Genomic DNA, 22,467 nt, shown 5'->3' on the forward strand with positions numbered 1-22,467 from the left:
CCGCGGTCAGGCACCGACTGTCGTATCGCCAACGTGTAGAGGCGTACCGCCATCATCCTTTGATGTGTGGCCGAAAAACCGACACCGCCGCCATTCCACAGCCAGCGCTGGCGTCATCGGCCATCCTACGCCACTACATCCTCCACACGCTAGGCCATCGTGATGGCCCACTGCGCTGGCCCATCGTGAAGAGCCGCAATCAAATTGACGTTGACGTTTGTCAAACTGACAAACACCAAACGTCAATGTCAAATATGAAATTCATACTTTGTCAAATGTCAATTAACAATTTTCATCTTCGTGAAAAGCAAGAAAAGTTTTGTGAAGAAATATTTAATTTTGATACCTTAATGTGCAGATCTAACAATATACAGTTCATTACTCTGAAAATGTTAATGTTATAACTCGGACACAATGTCAACTTCAGAAACAGATTGTCTAAAAGGTATCATGATTTATGAATAAATTATTTTAATGTCTCATTGAACAGAAATGAGATAAGTACGTCAATAATACTTGTTTATTTTTGTTATAGATACAGTGGGTGTCCTTATAGACGCGATTGGAGACAACGATAACGCTGTGAGCAATGTTGTGATCAAGTCCTTAACTAAAATAGCTAATGTGTACCCAAATGAAGTCATAGAAATATTCTGTGAATTTTATCAAAACAAAGTAAAAATAAGTACAACACAATTAGGAAACATAGTCAAGTAAGTATTCTTGGTTTTCTAAGGAGTTTTAAATATTTTATTAGTAGTTGGAAATTAGGAATCAAATAAATTTAAACAAACAATAAAAATTGGGCTTAGCAAGGAGTAAACGGTGTCCTTTGATATATTTCATCGCTAATTTCATCAGGGTACTGGAGCAAACATGTGTCAATCAAATAAAGAAGTTGGATGCCAAGGTTGCCTCAGATCTAGTCAACGCAATGCTGCGAGCTATGATGGACAATCCATCACATGAGCCTCTGGTGCAGATGGGGGCATCGTCAGTGCTAGTTGCTATCAGCCATGAACACTTGGATTTGGTATGTCCCGACTGTACTGTTTAATTCCTTTAATGTTATATCTTTAAATGAGCAATTCTTGTATATATATATATATATATATATATATAATTGGAATCTCGGAATCGGCTCCAACGATTTTCATGAAATTTAGTATACAGGGGGTTTCGGGGGCGATATATCGATCTAACTAGGAATCATTTCTAGAAAATGTCATTTTCATCGGTTACCGAGCAAAGCTCGGTCAAACAGCTAGTTTTGTAATTATTTGAAACCGAAATACACAAAGAGATAAGTTGTATCTTTAAATAAAAAGACTTAAGCCGTACATAATAATAGCTATGGTTGAGTATTTGCAACCAACCTATCAATACATAATATTAGCACATACAAGTAATAAAAACTATTACACAAAAGATTTTTGTGTATGTGAATTAATGTTTCAATCTTCATAACAATTGCCAAGTTACTTTCAAATATTAGAATTAGTCAACCAATATCATAATGTCAAATACCAGATGTGTGTCTGTTTTACATATTACTTGCTATGTGATAACTACTATACAGGATTATTTTTTCACCAGTACAATAAATTTTACCACGTCATTGGTATTGATAATAGAGTATATTTCACAAATAATTTTTTTTTCGTATTAATTAATTTATCCTTTATCCAATCTAATACCGCTTGGGCGCATTAATTACAAGGCGACAACGGGTGCGGTATGAGTTAGGGGGCGCCGGGGTGAGGTAAGCGATCGGCCGGGTGGCGGCGGGCGGCGCGGGCGGTGCACGAGTTGCCTCAAATGCGTAATGCATCCACATTTTTTTGTAGTTTAGCGGATAAGTCCGGGACTTGATATTTTTGTTTTTTTGTTCCAAAAGGGTAGTAACAAAAATTGCTATAATTTTTTATTTTTGACAACTACGTATGTTGATTTATTGTACCGGTGAAAAAATAATCCTGTATTGTAATGTTTGATCAATGCAAATTAATTACACCAAGTGCAATAGTTGAAATAAATATAGCTTATTATATTAATATATTATATACCTAACTTTTATATAAATGAGTCATTTATTTTTATTTTAATCTCAAAATTACAATAACTGAAATTATGGGGTGCATTTCAGATTTTACTGTGCAGTATTTCAAAGATAAAAATTTTAAAAAAATTGCCCTGGACAATTTCAATGTTTGATTGTCTATGGAAGACAATCATCTCCTCTTTTTTGTTTTGAAGAACCCAAAAAGTTTTCTTAGTTACTACAAATGATTATTATGATTAATTGTGATTTAAAAATCAAATTTCAAAATCAGATTATGATTGTGAATCAAAATTTTTGGCGGGGTAGTTCCCGAACTAGTGGTAGGCCTCATGTAGACACGACGTTTTATAAGTGTTAACTTAGAAATAAATATTTTTCATTCATTCAAAATTATCTTTGCCAGGTGCTCCGGTCACTGATCAACCAACTAACTCCAGCGTCCGTGCCGCACTACACAGTCGCCCACACGCTGGGAACACTGGCTGCGGTCAACACTCACGAGCTGGTGCCACACATCAAGGAGATCCTCGGCAAAATGTTACCTGTCCTCACACTAGTCAAGCAGGACAGTATCAAACAGTCTTTTGCTTATGGTCAGTGAAATTTAAAAAAAAGTATAATAATTTTGTTTTGATTATATTTTTTACCTCTTGGTTATATTAATGATGTGTTTTTTGGAATCTTACTATGTAGAAATGAATACTTAATATACTTTTACAAATAAAAATATTTTGATGGTAAATAATACATTGTCTGTTATGTCATTATCTTTGTGTGTCACATGACAGATAGAGATAGAAGACTTTAAATACTTTTATGCTACAAAACAAATTTTTGATAAAAAAAGTAATAATAACGAAAAAAATGTTTTTTTAGATTCTTTAAATTTATTTTTTAGTTAAAATTTTTCTTTTAGCATTTGGACATTTTGCTGTGGCCGTGGCAGAGCAGATCGGCGACAACGTTCAGAGCGGAGACATAACATCCATCAAGGAGAATTTTGTCACTGAGTTTTCTATAGTGTTTGACGTGCTTTACAACCAGTGGCTGCCGTCTCACGAGCCCAAAGTGTCGGAGTCCGTGCTAGAAGCACTCGGACCTATCACCAGGCTCATTCCGGAGCGTCAATTCAACGAGACTGTCAATAAATTCGTCCTTTCACTGCTGTCGTTGTACCGCAAGCCCATGATTAACTGCTACTACATCAGTCAGTGTATATCGTACTTAGTCGCCCCCTCATCGCTCAACCCGAAGCTCAATTTAAACGAGAACGTCATCTACTCAATAAATCATATCCTATTCAACTTGGTTCTGCTGGAGCCGGACTACGATCAGCCGCAGTCGGTGAAGAATCACTTCGAAGTGCTGCGAGTCTTCGACCACATGGCCAGCCAGTTTCCCGACCAGACGATCGAAAATCTGCTTCACCTGTGCAAACACAATCAGGAAAAGGAGAGAATGAAATCGGTCGTGATTCTGACGCATCTGACGACGTCGTCGCATGTCTTCGTCGAGAATTTCGCCTCCAAATTCATCGCCCTACTCAAAGTGATGATAATGATGGAGCAGGGGATTAAGATGAAGAAGCTGCTAGTGAAGGCGATAGTTGGCCTAGTGTACAGAAACTGCATAACCAACACCGAGGATTTCACAATGGTCGAGTTCATAATCAAACATTGCGGCGTCGAAATCCCGAATGCTTCGAAGACGGACGTTCTAGACCTGCGCGACACCTGCAAGAGCTCGATGGTGCTCATGTGCAATACGGTCACGAGCGTCAGGAGTCAGCTGCTCACCCTGCTCCTGCATGCCCTGACGTTGGAGGAGCTGACGCCCTCCATGTCGACGGTCAGCCAGTGCCTGACGTCCCTGCTGCAGAACAACTCCGAGGACGACGACAAGTCCGACGCCGTAGTGGATCTCAAGATCTCCCCGGACCTCGTATTCGTCAGGTGCATCATGCACGTCGCGGATCCGGACGAGAAGGAGAGAAACAAGAATTTGCTCGTGTTCCTAGAGGAGTACGCGGGGGACGTGCACAAGAATTTGAAGACCCTGTGGACCGTGGAGATCCAGCGTCTGCTCAAGTTCGTGGAGAAAAACGAATCGAGGGAGGAGTGGCACAGGATGCTGCTCGACCTCCTGGTCTCGGCCGTCGAGCAGGTGAACAACAACAAGTGGGTCGAGATTATAGCGACGCTGATATCGCAGCAGATCCTGATCAAGAAGAACCAGCCGATGATCAAGGGAGTCTCCCTTCAGTACCTGGCCGTGCTCTCATGCCACATCTCGAACGCCGCGGCCGTCGAAACTATTCTGAAGATCATAGTTCTAGCCCTGCGAGCGATCCCGATGGACAGCGTGTACTACGTGAGCGGGGCCGTCGGCATCGCGTCGCGGCAGCACGGGGAGTTCATACAGAACGAGCTCGACGTCATCTACAAGGAGAACGAGGCGAAGCGCGGCAACAAGCTGCTCAATTTCTTATCCTCTAGATCGTCGAAGAATGAGCTGGAGCTAGGGGTAGTAAAATACGCGATAATAACATGCTATGGATGCGTGGCGCGCGAGTGTCTGGACCCACACGTGCTGGCGCGGCTCGGGGAGAACGTCACCTCCATACTGTACGACATTCTTAAAGCCGGACCATCCTACGACTTGTGCAGGGCGAGCATAACGACCCTGTACGAGATCAGCAAGGCGCTCCATCCTGCCGCGCATCACAACGTGGGCCTGAGAAACCGCTGGCAGCTTCTGAACGCCGTCCTCGAGCAAATATACAATTCCAATCTCGAGAGGAGGAACGTCGAGTTGTATCCCATCATCGTGAAGGCCTCCAAGGGTCTCACCAAGTTGCAGAAGGGTATTCTGCCGGAGGAACGGAATACGATCCTCAGGGTGTTCTTCAACAGCATATTCGGGGAGCTCTCGTCCTTCAAGAAGAAGTACGAGCTGGAGGGAAACGACCACAAAAACGACTTACTTGCGAAGACCTTGAACGACTCGCTGAATCTCCTGCACGACCTGATCAAGGAGTTGATAATCCAGTCGACGTGCTTGAGCACCATCGACGACATAGTCGGCCTGCTGGTCGAGTGGATACGCCACGAAAACGACGAGATCCGAACCGCCGCAACCTTGATCCTGCAGGTCGTCTTCGACGCGTACATCAAGAACGTGAAGCTGAACTACGAGACTCCCAGCAAGTTTGGGCAGATGGGGTACCTCCTTGGTCTTGTCGTCCCGGGCGTGGCGGACACCAACTTCCCCGTGCGGTTGACCACCATCGATTGCGTCAAGATCATCATACAGATCCAAGATCTCTACGAGGGCCACATCACTGAGGCCGACGACGAATATATCGTTGGGCTAACGCAACTACAGAACAATATCCTCACCAACGACCTGGGCATGATAGCGGACTACTGCAGCAAGCTCTGCGCTACCATAACGCCGAAAATCCCCCATCTCCACACGATGCAGTTCATAGAGAGTTTGCTGGAAGGTTACGACGATCAGGAGAACAGGGGTGTCGGAAGCAGCGCCGTTTTGGACGAGTTTTTCGTGATCAAAGGTCAGGAGTTGTTCCAAAACGTGGAGCGTATAGTGGAGGTGATACTTGGGACGATGGATCGAGTGAATGATGATGCTCGCGGTAGACTGCTTAAACCGCTACTGTCTCTCACAAGAAACCATTCTAACGCTGTCACTGCTGTACTGCTGGGCCAGAAGATACCGCTTAGCTCGTAAGTATATTTTTTATATTAGTTGTCCTACCTTTAGGTTTATTTTTAAGTATTTGATGTTAGGTTCGATTGACTGTTGAGTTTAGTAAAGGGTTTCCTTCTGTTTTTTAAAGGGAGTTATCGCTTTCTCGAATACAACATTCCAACAGCCATTACTGTTAAGACAATTTGCTTTTGCCCACATTTTACTGTAATCTTGTCATGTTAGAACTAGTTAGTACCAATTTGTGAGAAATAAAGAGTTATATAGAGTTAGAGGTAGGCGTAGGGATGTGACGACCCCACCGCCCGCCTGATGGTAGTTCTGTCTCACAATAATTAGTGTGGGATAGATCTAACATCAAGCGCAGTTAGTCAACCGAAGGATGGCGGTAAAACCATCAACCATGGATTTCTTCACTGACCCTATCGGTCAGTGAAGAAATCCATGGTCATCAATGGGCTGCAGCATTGATGGTTGGATTCATTGGCCCCCTGTCAGATTGCCAATCCGCGTGCTCCGCGTGGCAATTATGAGCAAATGCCTCTTATGAAACGCACCAGAAGGCCCCTAGTTCCCGGTAGCGGTACTATTCCTGGCCACGGTAGCGGCCATGGTAACGGCACTGCGAGGGGTGCTAAGAATCTCCGGGCTACGGATCGCTACCACCAACTGGACCTGGCGACGTACAACGGACGAACGCTTAGACTCGAAGACCACCTAGTCGAACTGGAGGTAGAATTGGAAACGTTGGCACGTATTAGGGTTGTGCGAGGTCCGAAGACAATGGGAAGACACCATGACTTTGCCATCGGGTCACCTTTTCTACTTCCGAGAGGGAGATCATACATCCCGGGGCGGGGTGGGATTCCTCGTCAACAAATCTCTTGTTAAAAAAATTTAATTTGTTATTATTTTTAGCAATATTCCGTGAAATAAACTTCTACCTTTAAGTAAATGAGTGAGTGTACGCATAGGCATGCGTACAGCACCTCCCTCCTCCCACACTGCCTATGCGTACACTCGCATGCAAGAACCTGCAAACACCACCACCACACAAGCAATAATGTTGGCAAATCCGTGCAAGGCCCCTCACCACCATGCAGGTTGAAAACCTCGACGCGCGTTTCACCCCAACACCGGAGCATCCTCAGGATGTGGACTCTACGAACAATGTCACGCCGCCTTTTATACACTATCGAGCCCCGCTACTATCCCCACTACCCCCACTACCCTCACTAGTACCCCCCAACAAATTAATAAGCGGTGACGTAGTCAAACAAGTTTGGTCATTCAACAATGCAAATTTGTTATTTTTCTTTTCTTTTATGATCTCTAATTGTTCCAACACGCTCAGCCGAAAGCCTTTATCGCATTTAAGTAAGGCGCCTCGGGAGGAGTCATCTGACGAAGGTGAAGAATAGCTGTGGCCAAATCGTTTCCTCACGAGAGGGGTTCTGTCCGAGATCGAGGATTTCTATAGCCGCTTGTATGCTTCACATGCTTCGCAACCTAATCCTCGTGATGACGACCCGCGTGCCAAACTCACCCGGCATCTTTCTGGCGAGCTTCCTGACGTCAGTATAGACGAAATCGACGGAAAGGTCCCGGGGAGGGACGGAATTACGATCGAACTTCTCAGAGCGGGAGGCGAACCCGTCTTGAAAGAGCTTCGTAAAGTCTTTAATTTTGTCCTTGAACAGGGAGTTTCCCTCGAAGAGTGGCTTAAAAGCGAGGTGGTTCTCTTTTTTAAGAAGGGCGATAATACCCTTCTTAAAAATTATAGACCCATCTCGCTTTTGAGTCACATATATGTATAAGTAGTTTTCTAGGATCATTACGAATCGCCTATCCAATAAACTTGACGAATGCCAGCCACCGGAGCAGGCTGGGTTTCGCAGAGGCTTTAGCACCATAGACCATATTCACACCTTAAGGCAAGTTGTACAAAAGTCACATGAGTACAGGCAGCCATTGTGCCTTGCCTTTGTGGACTATGAGAAGGCTTTTGACTCTGTTGAGACCTGGGCTGTTCTGGAAGCCCTGCAACGATGTCAAGTCGATTGGCGTTACGTCGAAGTTTTGAAAGGTCTATATAATGCCGCGTCTATGTCCGTCCGAGTACAGGGGGCCACAACAAGGCCAATCTATTTGCATTGAGGAGTGAGACAGGGGGATATTATTTCCCCGAAACTGTTCACAAATGCGTTAGAGGACGCCTTCAAGACCCTAAACTGGAAAGGACGTGGCATAAACGTTAATGGCAAGTACCTCTCACACCTTCGTTTCGCTGACGATATCGTCATATTGGTAAAATCGTTGGAGGACTTGCAGGAAATGTTGAACGACCTAAATGAATCTTCCCGGCGGATCGGTCTCGGGATGAACTTGGACAAGACGAAAGTCATGTTCAACGAACATGTTCTCCCGAGACCGGTTGCAGTTAACGGTGTCTTTCTCGAAGTCGTAACGGAATATGTCTATTTGGGGCACATGCTGCAGGTAGGTAGACATAACTTCGAGAGAGAAACCGATAGGAGGATACAGTTGGGTTGGGCAGCATTCAGGAAGCTAAGCCACATTCTCACGTCGCATATTCCGCAGAGCTTGAAGACGAAAGTCTTCGATCAATGCGTGCTTCCCGTTATGACCTACGGGGCAGAAACCTGGCCTTTTAAAGCAGGGCTAGCTCGTAAGTTTTCCGTCGCTCAGCGTGCTATGGAACGCGCTATGCTCGGAGTTTCTTTGGCGGATAAGCTTCCAATTGAAACAAATCGTCAAAGAACTAAAGTCACCGACATAGTGCAGAGAATTAGTACGCTGAAGTGGAACTGGGCTGGTCACGTAGCTCGAAGAACAGACGATCGCTGGAGTAAACTTACTCTGGAATGGAGACCAAGGAGAAATCGGGGTGTAGGTCGACCTCCAACTAGGTGGGACGACGATCTCCGCTTAGATGCCCATGTTGGATGCGAGTAGCAGGAGATCGGTCATCTTGGCGTTCATTGAGAGAGGCCTATGTCCAGCAGTGGACGACTATAGGCTGATATGATGATGATGATGAAAGAGTTATATCTATATTTTCAATTTCAGATCTGTTATAACGTGTTGGCGCTACTTGGCCAGGGACGAGAACATTTCGGAATCCATAGTGGACAATTTCTTACGACTTATGACTTCCATAGAACTATATGAAGACCCCTACCACATTACGGAGAATCGCATTGCTGCTCTGCAACCACTAACTGTAAGTTACTTAAGATTTTTGTATGATTTTTATAACTACAAAGTATTTACTACAAAATTAGTTTTGGTTTAAAAAATAATAGGTGTCTATAGGTTTGTAAAAGTAGCCCGCCTAATATAGCCTCAACGCTTTAATCGTGGATGTAAAACACGTTTTCTGGTTATAATGACGATAGTGGTAAAAACCTCATTTAAGTCAAGTGACTTTTCTAAATTATCCAACAACACAATTATACAGCTTATTCATTGTGTAACATTTGTGTAAGTTAAAAGAAAATAGTCTTTTTCGAGCGTCTTTCGAGCGACAATATTTTTTTAGCTCATCAGCGCGCTTGGCGAGATGCTTCAAGAGCCGGCTATGCGGCCGATATGTATAGCCAAGTTCGCCGACCTATTCACCGTGTTATACACAACACTAGCGTGTTACATAGACGCCGTGGCCCCCGCATATTCGGTCCCAGCAAACAAGGGCCACGAGAGATTCGGCATCATCCCCAACAGAGAAGCCATCAAGCTGTCCCCAGCCAAAATAACTATTAACACGTTCAATGCCTTCCTAGAGAGATCTGATTGTGATAAGGTAAGAAATGTTTGTTAAACTAAGCATGCTAGTACTGTGTCTTAAATATAATAAATAATTAAAATTATTATTATACTTATAAAACGCTAAATTGTAGTGTATGGCTGGTCTCTGATTGTAGCTAAGAAAAATTAAAAACTGTTATTTGGTATAGAATGGTGCACGAATGGTGCCTATTGATTGCAAAATTTTAGGATTATAAATATGAAAAATTTGAATTATTGTCTTCAAGAGTTGTGTCCAGTGACTCGCGGTCGTCAAGTTCTTGAAAAAACTTAAAACATACATCTCTTTTTCGCTGAATGCAAGCGTAACCCGGCCCCTAGATGATCAATTGTATTGCGCAATATCACGCTTCAATTTTATTGAACAGTTTATATTTATTATTTGACAATTATATTGAAGGCGGGCGCTGTTTAACATCAACCCTAGACGGTTAATAATATTACGTAATACGTTATATTGCGCAATAAAATTGCTCGTCGAGGGGCCCGCTAACTTGAGTCTAATTGACAATGACGTTGCTACCAGGTGCGCGACGCATGTTCAATATGGCTGAGCGGGCAATACACAGAGGGCGGGGCCTCTGAACTGGCGGCGCTAGCGGGTGGGGCGCTGTGTCGGGCGGCGGCGGCGCACCTCCCCCGCCTCGCCGCGCGCCTCGCGAATGCCGCCCGCCACCCCCTGCCCCCGCCGCGCCGCGCCGCACACGCGTTATTAGCTGAGCTGCTACACTACAGGTATGCCGCTGCCATCTACTGCCTTGATCACACCTACCGAATAGGGTAGGCACGACGTTGCCGCCCATGGCCTATAGGTGGCAACGTCCTATATCGGGGCCGCGCCAACCCTCCACAGCGCCTGTGTGCGAAATCTATGAAGCATCTCAAATCTTAATGTTTCAATTTCTTATATTTTGTTAAATTTGACCTAAATTGGCTACGTCGCGGCGCCCTATTGTCTTAGCGCCTGTGTGCGCCGCACACTTCGCACATAAGAGCGGCTCCGTCCTGTCCTATATGGTCCTAGGGGGAGTGGCAGCCTCCCAGGACTGCGGCAGAGTTTGAACCTAGGGGCGGCAAAATTTAAGTGGCCTATTCTCATAAAAAATATAAATCCGGCCCTGGGTATCGGCCGAGCACTCGACGCTCTCGGCTAATTTCACTACCACCCAGAGCATCTCACCACTGTCTCCCCAGTCCCCACTCTACTCGGCAGTTGTAATCAAGCCCTAATTGATGTGCTTTTTTTAAACGGGAATTCATTCACCACATTCTTACCGCTGCGACTCATGTATCGCCAGGATTGACAGCGGTAACTTACCCAATGTTTTTTCCTCCTGTAGAGGGTGACCAAATTACGTGGGTCCCTGGTCCACCCTACGAATCAAATTCTCCGATAGTATGTAACATTATGTGTTTGTTTTTTAGCTTTACATTTTATTTCAATTAAAACACAAACTTGCAGATGTAACGACAACCCAGTAGTGATGGAGACTGCGCTAGCTACTCTGTCGGCGGGGTGGCGGGACGCGGCGCCGGGCGTGCGCGCGGCGTGCCTGCGCGGCGCGGCGCACATCGTGCACCTCAACGCCCCGCAGCGCGCCGCAGCCTTGCCCAACGCGCTCGCTGCACTCAGTGAGGGCATCGATGCGCCGTATACGCAGTTAGTACACATTTAGTATTATAGCGGCAAGACCCGACGTCGCACGGGTGATATGGTTTTTTTGTAGATATTAATATGTTCTTCAATCTTGTAGAACTTACTTTTGTTCTATCATCAATAGTCTCCGCGTATGCGACGAAAGACGTTTAAGGGCACTTTTTTACACCTTGGATTACGTTACTTAAGTTTTAGTAAGGATCCCTAATCTTCTCTAGCAGTAAATATAGCCTACCTGTTACTCAAGATGAATGTAGCTTTCCAACGGTTAAAGAATTTTTGAAATCGGCACAGTTGTTTTTGAGTTTATTCATTACAAACATACACACAAAAATACAAATCTTATATGTCACCTGACAAATAGATTTACACACATAACTGTAGAAGGTCAGCTTGCCTCTGTTTGGCATATTGAAAAAGACATGATCGACAAAAGAGCAGAACTTGAATTACGCTCTTCTTTATATATAAAAGTAAGTATTTAAAAAGGAATATAAAAGATAACTTCAACTCTAAAAGAAAATATATGTAGTAGGTAATTTGCGGCTAATGATTTTTGCACCATTTCTTTGCTGCCATTTCCAATGCAATATTTAAGGCTATCCACTCCTGGGCTCGTTTCTTTTCTTTTTTCTCGGATTCTGGGCCATACCTTATTTTTTCTTGTCCACATAATTGTCCATTATCAGCGTCTCTCTATTATTTTCTCTATTAAGGCTTCAGTCTCGAAATTGGCGGGCAGCGGGTCGGGAGCGTATAGCTTTATATGGACAGGCCTCGAAAACAGCGGCGCGCGGCATACTAGACATATATTATAGATATGTCTAGTACGCCGCGCGATATAGATAAGATTTGTATTATATTGCTACGCGCCGCCGCCGCTCCCGCCCCGTTGCCAACAGATTTCGAGACTGAAGTCTTATAGGCTCCCAACAGTGAGACACAAACAATATATTATTATCTATGTCCAGGTCTCAGGTGGATAACGTGCCACTGGCCGCGATGCAGGGTCTGACGCGGCTGCTGGCCGACGCCGAGCTCGACCGCGCCGCGCAACGCGAGATCACTGCCGTGGCGCAGAAGGTTTGTATATTTGTTAAAGGCTAGACACCGCGTAGTGCGGTCCTAACTTTATGGTTTCTCGTTAAAATACGTAGTGATGCCACTCGATATTGTGATTTTTGCACATTATCTTAATTTATTTGTACATTATCTTAATTTTAAGTTTAACATAACTTTCCGGTTAACAGGTCCGGCCGTACATGTCGTCGTCGTGCGCCGTGACGCGGGCGGCGGCGGTGCGCGTATTCGGTCTGGCGGCGCGCGCGGCGGCGGCGCGGGAGGCGCTGGCCGACCAGGCCGTCGCCTGTCTGCCCACCCTGCTGCTGCACCTTAATGATGGGGATGCTGATGTTGTCAGGGTCAGTATATAAAGTTACCAACATATAACCTCGATGGAAGATGAGAATGTCACAGTTATCTTACCTTAAAATCATAGCTAGCCAATGTTAGTAACGCAATAGAATACAAATGAACGAGTAAAAAGGCCCTTGCGTATTAAGTAGTAACCGACTAACAACTTTTTAAGTCTGGTGTATGGAGAAGTTTGTACCCTCAAGCGATAAATCTCTAAAAAACATAGCAGTCTAGCCCAGAAAATAAGCAGATAAAAATCTTGTGTTGATCCAACGCTGCTGTCATTATCACCATCGCACAATTACTATCTCGTTTCCGCTTGTAAGGCGCGCGAACTATTGTCTCTTTCACTCGCAAGTGAAAGACACAGATTATGCTAAGTAGCAAATTAAAAATTATTTACTTAACAAAACAAAAAAAAAACTGTTTCTAGGCTAGCAAGTTCACTTTACGCATCGTGTTCGGTCTGCTGGAGACGCCGCGCACGAGCGCGTTCGTGCAGACGCACCTGGTCGATGAGGGCCGCCTGCACGTGGAGGAGTTCCTGCGCGCGCTGCTGCGGACGCTGGCGGACGAGCGCGCCGACACGCTGCCCGGCGTCGCGCGGCACGCTGCACGACACCTGCACGCGCCCGCCGACCTGCGACACCCCGCGCTGCTCATCGGTCAGTCTGTGTGTGCGCGCGCACGACCCTACGTGCTTGTGTGTGTAAAAGCGTATACGCGTGTGAAAACTAGCAAAACAAGCATTAGGTTTTAGAACGTTTGTTTTTTATTGATTAAAATCACCAAATTTCCATCTTTCTTTGCCGAGTGATCTTAAAGTTGCGTGCATCCTATACGTAGTTTTAAATAATGTATTTTTCAGGTATCCTATACGAGGAGCTGAACCGCGTGCGCGACGCAACAGACGAGGTAGAGAAGGAGGTGACGTCGTCGACGCGCGTGCGGCTCACGCAGCTGGTGCGGTCGGGCGATGTGGCCGCGCGCCCCGCCGCCGCCGCCGCCCTCGCCGCGCTATGCCTCTACGAATGCGCCTGACGTAGCTCCGCCCCTGAGCGCGCCCGCACTCGTTCGCGTCACGCCCGCATGCGTACGCTGGCCTGACATCGCTCCGCCCACAATCGTCACGCCCCTAATGTTTTGCGTGCAGCGGACGGCATGAGTACGCTCGCCGTACGCAATTAAATTTAATAACAGCCACACTCGGAGACATTTGATGATTACCTAACATTTTAAAGAAGGTCTTGACATAAGCTTAATAAATTTTCTGTTAAATTCCTCATTCAATTAAAGTTATGTAATAATATACGTATCTGAGTGCGGTCGTTAAATGAGACGAAGTGAAGATCTTTATGAAATAGTAACGTTATGAATTATAAATTTTCAAAAAAATTTGAACATTCAAGAATATACGGCAGGATTTAGGTAAGCTAGAAAGCATGGATAGTTTTACGTAATGACGTCTCATAATGCTTCTGAAAATGGTAACATTATCATTAGCCCCAATTTTACCAACGTCTGTTAGTGTTAACAGCGTGTTAAAATATTATTATGTCTTCTCTTTCATTCGTATGAAAAACTCGAGCGTTAACTTTAACAGTCGTTGGTGAAATTGGGGCTTAAGCTTTTAAACATTATTTATAACTTGATCTTTGTCGTAATATTAAGGGGCCTTAAGGAAACTTATTAATAATCTTGGGTTACCAAAAATTATTTCAATAAATTAAGCACGTTATGATATTATACTTAAAAGATACATTTCAAATTACGTAAGTTTCTCTAAAATGTTCTCTACCAAGTTATTGGGCAAATTAAATATATTATTATTCAATAAGACGTCACGAAAAAAATTATTTATCTTTTCAGGAATAGAGATTTAAAAGCCATTTATAGTACTGAGGTGATATTGTGATATAATATTGAACTTGTTTATTCCAAGTAGGTTAAGTGTTAATGTTATAAAACAGACAAAAAGCGTATCGAATACAAAACCTAAAATAGCAATTTCACGTTAATATTATTCTATATTCTTTGTTAAATTATCATGTCATCTCTTTCAGTATTATAGAGGATGAGAGAGATAATATTATGATCTTAACTTAATGAATAAAAACTATTACAAGGGCTTGTGAAATTGGCATTAACATTCGAAGATAAAATTATAGAATGTATTTTAGGTATAAACCTGTGTAGTAGAAAGTTAGTTCATCGAATATTTTGCAACTTCTTTGGGACAATAAAATGTTAAACCATATTATTATGAGTGTAAAAAATTTAATTTGGTAATTAAGGAGGCGACTAACCCTAAAGTGTCGATTTTATAATTCATTTTTATACTTACTTGAAAATAAGCCCCGAATTGTCTCATTTTCTAAAATTAGATACTACATTATTTATATATTTATTCGACGACCTCTGTGGCTCAGTGGTGAGCGCGTTGGTAGCTCAAGCCGGGGGTCGCGGGTTCGAATCCCGCCGACGGAACAAAAAAAAAGATTTTAATGTTCCCGGGTCTGGATGTGTATTAAATATGTGTATGATATAATAAAAATCTTAAATATATGTATAGTATAAAAGTATTAAATATATTTCCGTTGTCTGGTACCTGTAACACAAGTCCTTTAGGTACTTAGCACGGGGCCAGACTGACGTGATGTGAAGCGTCCATATCGTTATCGTTATCGTTATTATATTTCCGAGAATTCGATCTGAGCAAAAACACGATATCTTAAAATTTTCTCGATAGAAAAAAATCACAAAGATGCATCTAACTTTCACGAATTTTTCATTTATTGCCATAACCGTGCATTGAACTAAGTAAATATTTTAACACATTGTATAAAATTCTATCATTGAGAGATCGACCTAGCGGATTTTTAAAATGTTGTATATTTATCGAGTTATTGAGAAAAAACTAATTTGGCGATGAATCCGCGTCGTCCTTTTTCACCTGGCATATGAAAGACGGGCGTGAGTGTGAAGAGAGAAGGACGATGTTTGATTTTTGGGGTTAGTCGCCCTCTTAAAGGAAATTGCTCGATGCTTAAACCATATATTTCAAAATATTTGTCTTTTATACGCTCATTTTGGGTAACTTTGAATTGCGTTTTAACTTTGGACATTACAATGATGTATTGTTCAAAGTTAAAACCGCAATTCAAAGTTACCCAAAATGACGTTACGCATTTTTGTTTTTGTTTTATTATAATCATATTACTTTTTATCTCAATCAATTGTATAATATTATGTTGTCGCTAGTTATTCGTGCTGTGATTTGCATTCTTGGTGTAGTCAATTTATGAAATTATCAGATGTAATTTTATTGTTATGTACACTATATTTCGGTTCTCATGTTGGAAATAAATGAAATTAAATATTTATTTGCATAGTCCGTTCGCCGTGTAGAGGGAAATATGTCAAGTGAAAATATTGATGCCCGGAAATATCTCGCTTCCAATTTCCATGTATAACATAGAAGCGAGTTATCAATATTTTCGTGCTCTTTTGAAACAGACAACCTGTAGTTGAATGACCGAATTTCTCTCTATCCGGCAACAGGATAGTTTTTATTATAATATATTTTTCTCGTTTCTTTAATATTATACAATATATTATAGTTGTTCACTAATATTTTTTTAGATATCATGGTAATAGTGAATTCATCTCAAAAATTGGTATTCATGCCATGGAAAATACCCTTTTATTTATCAAGATTGAAGGCACAGTATACCACAATCATGCCCGTAGACTGCACAAGTTATTTATGCGATCTTCGTTTGTCTCCTGAGGAAGAACTCCCTGTGCGCGTCGACGCGCGCGCGCAGCTGCCGTCTGTCCCACGACGCGGATCGCAGCCGCCACTCCGGGCTCACGTACGGCGGCAGAAGCGGTGGTAGAGTTATCTGGTAGTTAGAGAGAGCTTCAGGTGAATTTAACTGCTTTGATACTTGTTAATTTTTATTTTTTATGTTCCTTATTTTTAGCAAAATCGGCTCAGAGGTTTGGGCATGAAGAGAAGAGGTAAAAATAATAAAAAAAACAGACATACACACTTTCGCATTTATAATAATTTTAGTATTTTTCAAACGTGTCAGGTAAAAAGTAAACTACTACTTCTTACTACACCTATTAATAATTAGGTAATACCGGGTTAGCGGGTGCGGGTAGTTGTAGAAACGGGACGGTTTTGGCGCCCAACGTGGGGCCGGTGACGTCGCGCCGTGCGCGCTCCGACTCCGACAGGTACACGTCCGATATCAACAGCTGACGAGCCCTGAAGTGTGACGTCACAAATCATGGTTCCCTTCATAAAGTTAATATACCTAGCGGAACTTAACGCCTCCGTGGTCTAGTGGTATAGAGCGCGGCTCTTGACTCGGAGGTCGTGGGTTCGATTCCCGCGTTGGAAACATGTTATTTCCAAGTTTGGTTAGGACAATGCAGGCTGATCACCTGATTGTCTGACAAGTAAGATGATCCATGTGTCGGATGGGCATGTAAAAAGTCGGTTCTGCGCCTGATCTCTCGCCAGTCGTGTCGGTCGTCCGTCCCACTGGGTTATGAGAGTAAAGGAATAGAGAGTGCTCTTGTGTACTGCGCACACACTTGGTCACTATAAAAACTACTCCTGCGTAGCTGGCCTGGTTTCAATGAAACCGGCCACCGTCACCGAAACCGGTGTGGGAGCTATTATTATACCTAGCGGAATAGAGAAACAAAGGCCTGAGCAAGCGAGATGTCACTATCAGTTACACTGCGTGGTAAAAAGAGACGTGTGATACATGACAGCAGCACCCTTTTTTTGACGTCCAGTCCGCACGTACCGCACGTTGACAATTTAATCTCATAGAATTCATGTTCAATCATGCTTGTGTAAGTGTATACGTACACATATTTTTCACACAGATGAAAACCAATTTCGGTTTCGTTTGACAGCTCGAGATTAGGCGGGTCCACACCGAGCGAGCCGCCGCGGCCGCGGCCGAGGCATGCTCGCCGAGGGCGAGGCGGACGGGCGTACACAGCAAGGTTGCCTCGCTCGAACAGCCCGAGCCGCTCAGTTGAGCACAAAGACACGATGGTACCAAAACATGTGACATCCACACTGCGAGCGGCAAACGACTGAGGCGCCTTTGAGCATTTCAAAAAACCGACACCGCTCGGCTCGGACGCACGCGCGCTCGCCCGAGCGTGAGCATGCGCACGCCTCGGGCGAACAACATCCACACCAAGCGAGCGTACGGCGCATGCCGCGCGAGGCGGGCCGCGGCCGAGGCGGCTCGCTTGGTGTGGACCCGCCTAATGTTGCTCTATTCCGCTAGGTATATTAACTTTATGGTCCCCTTTCTTATATATGCAAATATTTACTTCATGCTTACGCAAATTAATGATTCTATTGGAAAAACCACTAGGCGAATCTCTGATAAGCGAACACTTGTTAGTAATGAATTAATGATATATAGCAGCAGTTACTTACTCCTGGGACTCTATATCGTCAATGCTGACGGCGGGTGTCATTATAAGTCGTGGCCGCGTCTTCTGGACTCGCTCTCTCTCAAGGTCCTGCGGTTTTGCCTGTTTTATAATATTTTTTTTTAATTATCATTAAATGTGATTAATCCTACTGAAGCCACTCCATACGTCCAAATTCCTATACCTAGTTAAAATTTAGTTGTAACTCTATAAAGACCTTAGCATAGCTCTCTGTAGTCTGTACCAACTTGCATCTCAAAATATCGTTTCAAACAACCAAGTTACAGTAAGACCGCAAAGTAGCATAAAGCATACGCATACCATTATACTTACATAAGCCTTCTGCATGTGTGTCGGGTTGGTCCGCAATATTTCTTTTCGATGTATAAACAGATCAAACGGGACGCACTCTCTCTTCCAGTCGGACAAAGTATGGATGTCCTTCAGAGCATCTGATGGGGTTCTTGTTTTAACACATGGTGTGGGCGCAGTTTTATCTATTTGTAAACATTGGGGTAGTTGGAATTCTCTTATGCGGTAGTCTGTCCGGTGAGTGGTTTCATAGTTAAATAATAGAGTATCAAATTCATCGTTCATATTATTGTAAATTTTAGTGTAGGTAAACAAAATTTGTGATGAATTGATGATTGCGACAGTTTCTTAAATGAATTGACAATTTTTTAACTTTCAAAATGAAGTTAAGTAACTTTTTTTAAATAAGAAAACTGAGGAGGTAAGAAATTATATTGATACTCAACAATATTAGTTTTTTTTTAACTGGCCTCGGATCAAAAAGCACTAAAAATTTACACACCTTCGTTAAAAATGTAGAAAGTGGTGAATAAAGTCAATTCATTCTGCATAAACAAAGTAAAAAATACATAAGGGGACCATGTGGGAGACCACTAAAACACAAAAGACGCTGAATTCCATCAATTTATTAAAATTCATAAATTACATCACGGTAACGTTTATTATAAATAATATTATCTACTTACGCTTAAAGAAAATAAAATTATAAAAATAAATATCTATACAAAGAAAGAAACTAACACCAAATCCGTCATTTTGCTAAAAATATAATTGACAAAATATACCTACCCGGAATTCTATAGTTTATTTAATAATAATGATAAATAATAATCATAATTTGTAGTGATTTACTCAACATACAATTATTTTACTTACAATTTATTAGTCCACGTTTGAAATATTCTAATACATTTACAAAGCTGTCTAGAACAGTAGTGTACTTTTGGATTTAAAACATCAATTTCTGCGCTAAACTTACCGAATTCATTTTAAAGACATCTTTATTTAGATAAAACATTCTAAATTTCAAATAGATGGCGTTACATGTAAAATATACCTTTAATCTGTTTCATATTGTATACTAAAAACTTTAAATACTTTTAGACTAGTTTTAAATAAAAGATGTCCTGAAAATATACAATGTATTTACAAAGACATATTTTGGAATTTAGATAATCAGAGACCTTATGACATGTCATTCGTGTCGTCTTGGCTAAGGGCCCTGCACCCACAGAACCGGTAATATTTACAAGTCGAATGCTCCCTCAGTACTTCGCTTAACATTGAGATCATATCAATACAAAAATATTAAGTAGACACCATCTAATGACTTCTGCTTCTTTGGACAAAAAATATACTAGAAGACTATATTGTCTATTGGTATAGCATAGTCACCGAACACGTTGAAATTCGATCATTGACTCATCGCTTCCTGTCCTTTTTACTCGCGTGCTAAAAGTTAGCCATCTTGTTCCCACAGATATGCGATACAAGCGTGATAGCGCTACTTTCGTCTTTGAATGAATGAGAGAAGTAGGGAAGTCAATGGTCTAATTTCTAAATATTCGGTGGCCGGGCTATAGTAAGACTTAAGCGGAAAAAGTTCTATCAAAAGTTATATTTGTTTGCTACATATTACAAAGTAATGGTGTACCTAAGACTCAGAATTCAGGTGGAACTAGTATTCAAAATTATAATACTAGTATACAGTAAGTATGGAAAAGTCATTGACCAACCATTGTGACGTCATAGTGGTGATCATTTGCCTCTACAATAAAAATAGACACCCAAGAAAAATTTTCTGTACAAGCATTTTCCCATCTGGATATTTTATTATATGACTTAAAGGTTTGAAAAGAATTTGTCTATTATAGTAATAAAATAAGGAAGAAAACTACAAATAATTTAAAACACGTCTTAAACATTATTGCAAAATCCCTAAAATAAATAATTATTAGGAAAAACCTCAGGTACCACTTAATATGGAGTTTACAATTGTCTACATCAAGATATTGGAAAATGATTCTTATTTCATACGGCAAAATTCACATTTAAACATTATCTACTAAAATTCGGTCATAGAGGGAAATAGCAAATCCTACTTTAAAATAAGTACAATAGACAGTATCTTTGCTTTGAATATTTGGCCACAGCTAACACATTGGTGAGTAGTCGAATACTTGAAGTTTAAACAATGGTTAAATAAGTTTATTATAATGCTGTCCTTATCACTTTGCTAAGAAGTGAGAGTGACAAACTGTAGCGGAACTTATATCGTGTTTTTAAAATGAAGCTCGTGCAATACTGAGACAAGTTTGCAATTTTCTGCTCTCTAAAGTTATTTGATATCACGCTTTATGTGCGTGCGCCCAATCCGGCGGTCCAATATGAAGATCTACTGTTAAGTTATTATGCTGTAACAACCTGTAATAGGAGAGCTCGTAATTTCAATTATCTCTAATTTAATCTGCCGTAACGAGTAATCTTACAAAGAAAATCTACATTTATTTGTAAAACAACAAAACTACGCAGTACGCACCCTTTGATATTTACATCTTTGTTAATTTGTCGTGTCTCTATGATTCAATATACTCAGTACCTACAGTTTTCAGTGCATAGTTTGAAATCTGCACCTGATAAAAATTTAGACACAATATCTAGAATTTAGTTACAATTTAAAACCTTGACAAATCCATAGGACGCAACTTCTTAACCCAAAATCTACATAATATACAAAAAGATAGTTTACACAGTATAATACAATAAATTATAAATTCGTACAAAACATAGTAACGTAACAAGAGGAATAAAACAATAAGGCCTACTCACGCTAATCTACCAATCGGCTCTCAAAAATAGCCTTCTCTTTCATACATTCGATGATCGAGAGAGATAGCACGATACTCAGACTAGGACAATATCCCCGAGTAGATTAAATAATACCCACTCACGCTAATCTACTGATCGTTTTGGATATCCATCTCTTTCACAAACACGACAAACAAGAGACATCAGCATAAACCAGTACAGGATCTGCGTGACCGCCAGCACGCGCGAGCACCGCTCCAGCGCGACTGAGTAGTACCAACCTGTTAAATAAATGTCATTTTAGTTTTTACTAAGTTAGTAATAATTATCAATTTCCTGTTCAATAAATACGTGTGGCACTCGGCGACTGCCACGGTTGCATAGCATTTTTTATCAACTTATGCAATTATAATGCGCATACATCGAGTCGCACTTACACAAACACCGTGCCGAAGTCTGGCAACACCACACCGGACGCCGCACGGAGTGGGGTGTCTTAGGTTTTTTCGTTACGTAATTTCTTTATTCGGTCGCCGCGCCCAAAGCCTAACTGTAAAAATAACTAGACGGCGCTCGCAACTCCGTTGCGCAGAAACTCATTCCTCGCGCGGGAACCGTACACTTTTCTCCCTATCTACCATTTCATCAATTTCAACAACATCGGTTCAGCCATTTAAGCTTAAAGAGGTAACGGACAGACTATCGCATTTAAAATATCAGCCACACAAACCTCCTGATGCGATTCGTCAATCGGGCACATTGAGCTCGGCGTAGACGGGGCAGTGCGGGGACGCGGGGCCGCCCCACGACCAGCCGCGGGGGATCCCCAGGTGGCAGAGCCCCGAGCGGACGACCCCGGTGTGCCCGTTGAACTGGGCCCCCGCGCTCAAGATGGCGGTCCGCCCCGTCGTGGTCGAATCCACCGTTGTGATCACGTCCTCGCTGAGAAGAGACTCGCAGTTGTCCAGCGCTAGAAAAGATTCAAAATAATTAAAGGTTAACTGTCTGACAGAAAATTAAAAAAAAGTTTTTAAGGCTGGCTACATACACACGTTTTCCGCATATGATTTCCGTATTCGGATTTCCGTGCGAGTACCGCAAACGTTCGTTTTTACCACGCGCGAACGTGCCGCCTGGGTCTTGAAACGTACGTGCGGAAAACGTGTTTATGCGGCCGCCC

The 22,467-nt window shown here is 42.4% G+C and overlaps 3 protein-coding genes across 3 annotated transcripts in view; 1 reads left to right on the forward strand and 2 right to left on the reverse strand.

Moving 5' to 3' along the window:
• The first annotated feature begins 296 nt into the window (after nucleotides 1-296).
• LOC121728919 (maestro heat-like repeat-containing protein family member 1) lies at nucleotides 297-14,255 on the forward strand. The gene is made up of 13 exons (XM_042117251.1): nucleotides 297-445; nucleotides 536-713; nucleotides 862-1,033; nucleotides 2,466-2,655; nucleotides 2,979-5,808; nucleotides 8,882-9,035; nucleotides 9,354-9,614; nucleotides 10,146-10,354; nucleotides 11,082-11,279; nucleotides 12,248-12,359; nucleotides 12,527-12,697; nucleotides 13,126-13,357; nucleotides 13,561-14,255. Exons 1-13 carry the CDS (start codon nucleotides 415-417, stop codon nucleotides 13,731-13,733), a joined length of 4,911 nt encoding a protein of 1,636 aa, XP_041973185.1. The 5' UTR covers nucleotides 297-414; the 3' UTR covers nucleotides 13,734-14,255.
• Nucleotides 14,256-16,385: 2,130 nt separating this feature from the next.
• On the reverse strand, nucleotides 16,386-18,807 carry LOC121728992. The gene is made up of 4 exons (XM_042117362.1): nucleotides 18,501-18,807; nucleotides 18,172-18,269; nucleotides 16,842-16,968; nucleotides 16,386-16,597 (listed from the first exon to the last, which is right to left on the reverse strand). The coding sequence occupies exons 1-4, from the start codon at nucleotides 18,762-18,764 to the stop codon at nucleotides 16,457-16,459; spliced, it is 630 nt and encodes a 209-aa protein (XP_041973296.1). The 5' UTR covers nucleotides 18,765-18,807; the 3' UTR covers nucleotides 16,386-16,456.
• A 2,682-nt stretch (nucleotides 18,808-21,489) lies between these two features.
• LOC121740490 (endonuclease/exonuclease/phosphatase family domain-containing protein 1-like) overlaps nucleotides 21,490-22,467 on the reverse strand; it is a 43,979-nt gene continuing 43,001 nt past the window's right edge. The window contains exons 6-7 of the mRNA XM_042133194.1: nucleotides 22,018-22,257; nucleotides 21,490-21,568 (exon numbers count right to left, since the gene is read on the reverse strand). Coding sequence (XP_041989128.1) covers nucleotides 22,034-22,257 — 224 coding nt within the window. The 3' untranslated portion in view covers nucleotides 21,490-21,568; nucleotides 22,018-22,033. The remainder of the gene's footprint in view (nucleotides 21,569-22,017; nucleotides 22,258-22,467) is intronic.

Source organism: Aricia agestis, chromosome 1, assembly GCF_905147365.1.
Source record: "Aricia agestis chromosome 1, ilAriAges1.1, whole genome shotgun sequence".
Classification (NCBI taxonomy): domain Eukaryota; kingdom Metazoa; phylum Arthropoda; class Insecta; order Lepidoptera; family Lycaenidae; genus Aricia; species Aricia agestis.

Excerpts from the sequence above, each read along its gene's own strand:
- LOC121728919 (XM_042117251.1), top strand. The coding sequence starts at position 415 with ATGTCAACTTCAGAAACAGATTGTCTAAAAG. Across the intron at positions 1,034-2,465 it reads GCCATGAACACTTGGATTTG|GTGCTCCGGTCACTGATCAA; the intron begins GTATGTCCCGAC and ends TATCTTTGCCAG. Across the intron at positions 12,698-13,125 it reads GGGATGCTGATGTTGTCAGG|GCTAGCAAGTTCACTTTACG; the intron begins GTCAGTATATAA and ends AACTGTTTCTAG.
- LOC121728992 (XM_042117362.1), bottom strand. The coding sequence starts at position 18,764 with ATGAACGATGAATTTGATACTCTATTATTTAACTATGAAACCACTCAC. Across the intron at positions 16,969-18,171 it reads GACGATATAGAGTCCCAGGA|GGCTCGTCAGCTGTTGATAT; the intron begins GTAAGTAACTGC and ends GTCACACTTCAG. Across the intron at positions 16,598-16,841 it reads TACCCGCACCCGCTAACCCG|ATAACTCTACCACCGCTTCT; the intron begins GTATTACCTAAT and ends TCTAACTACCAG.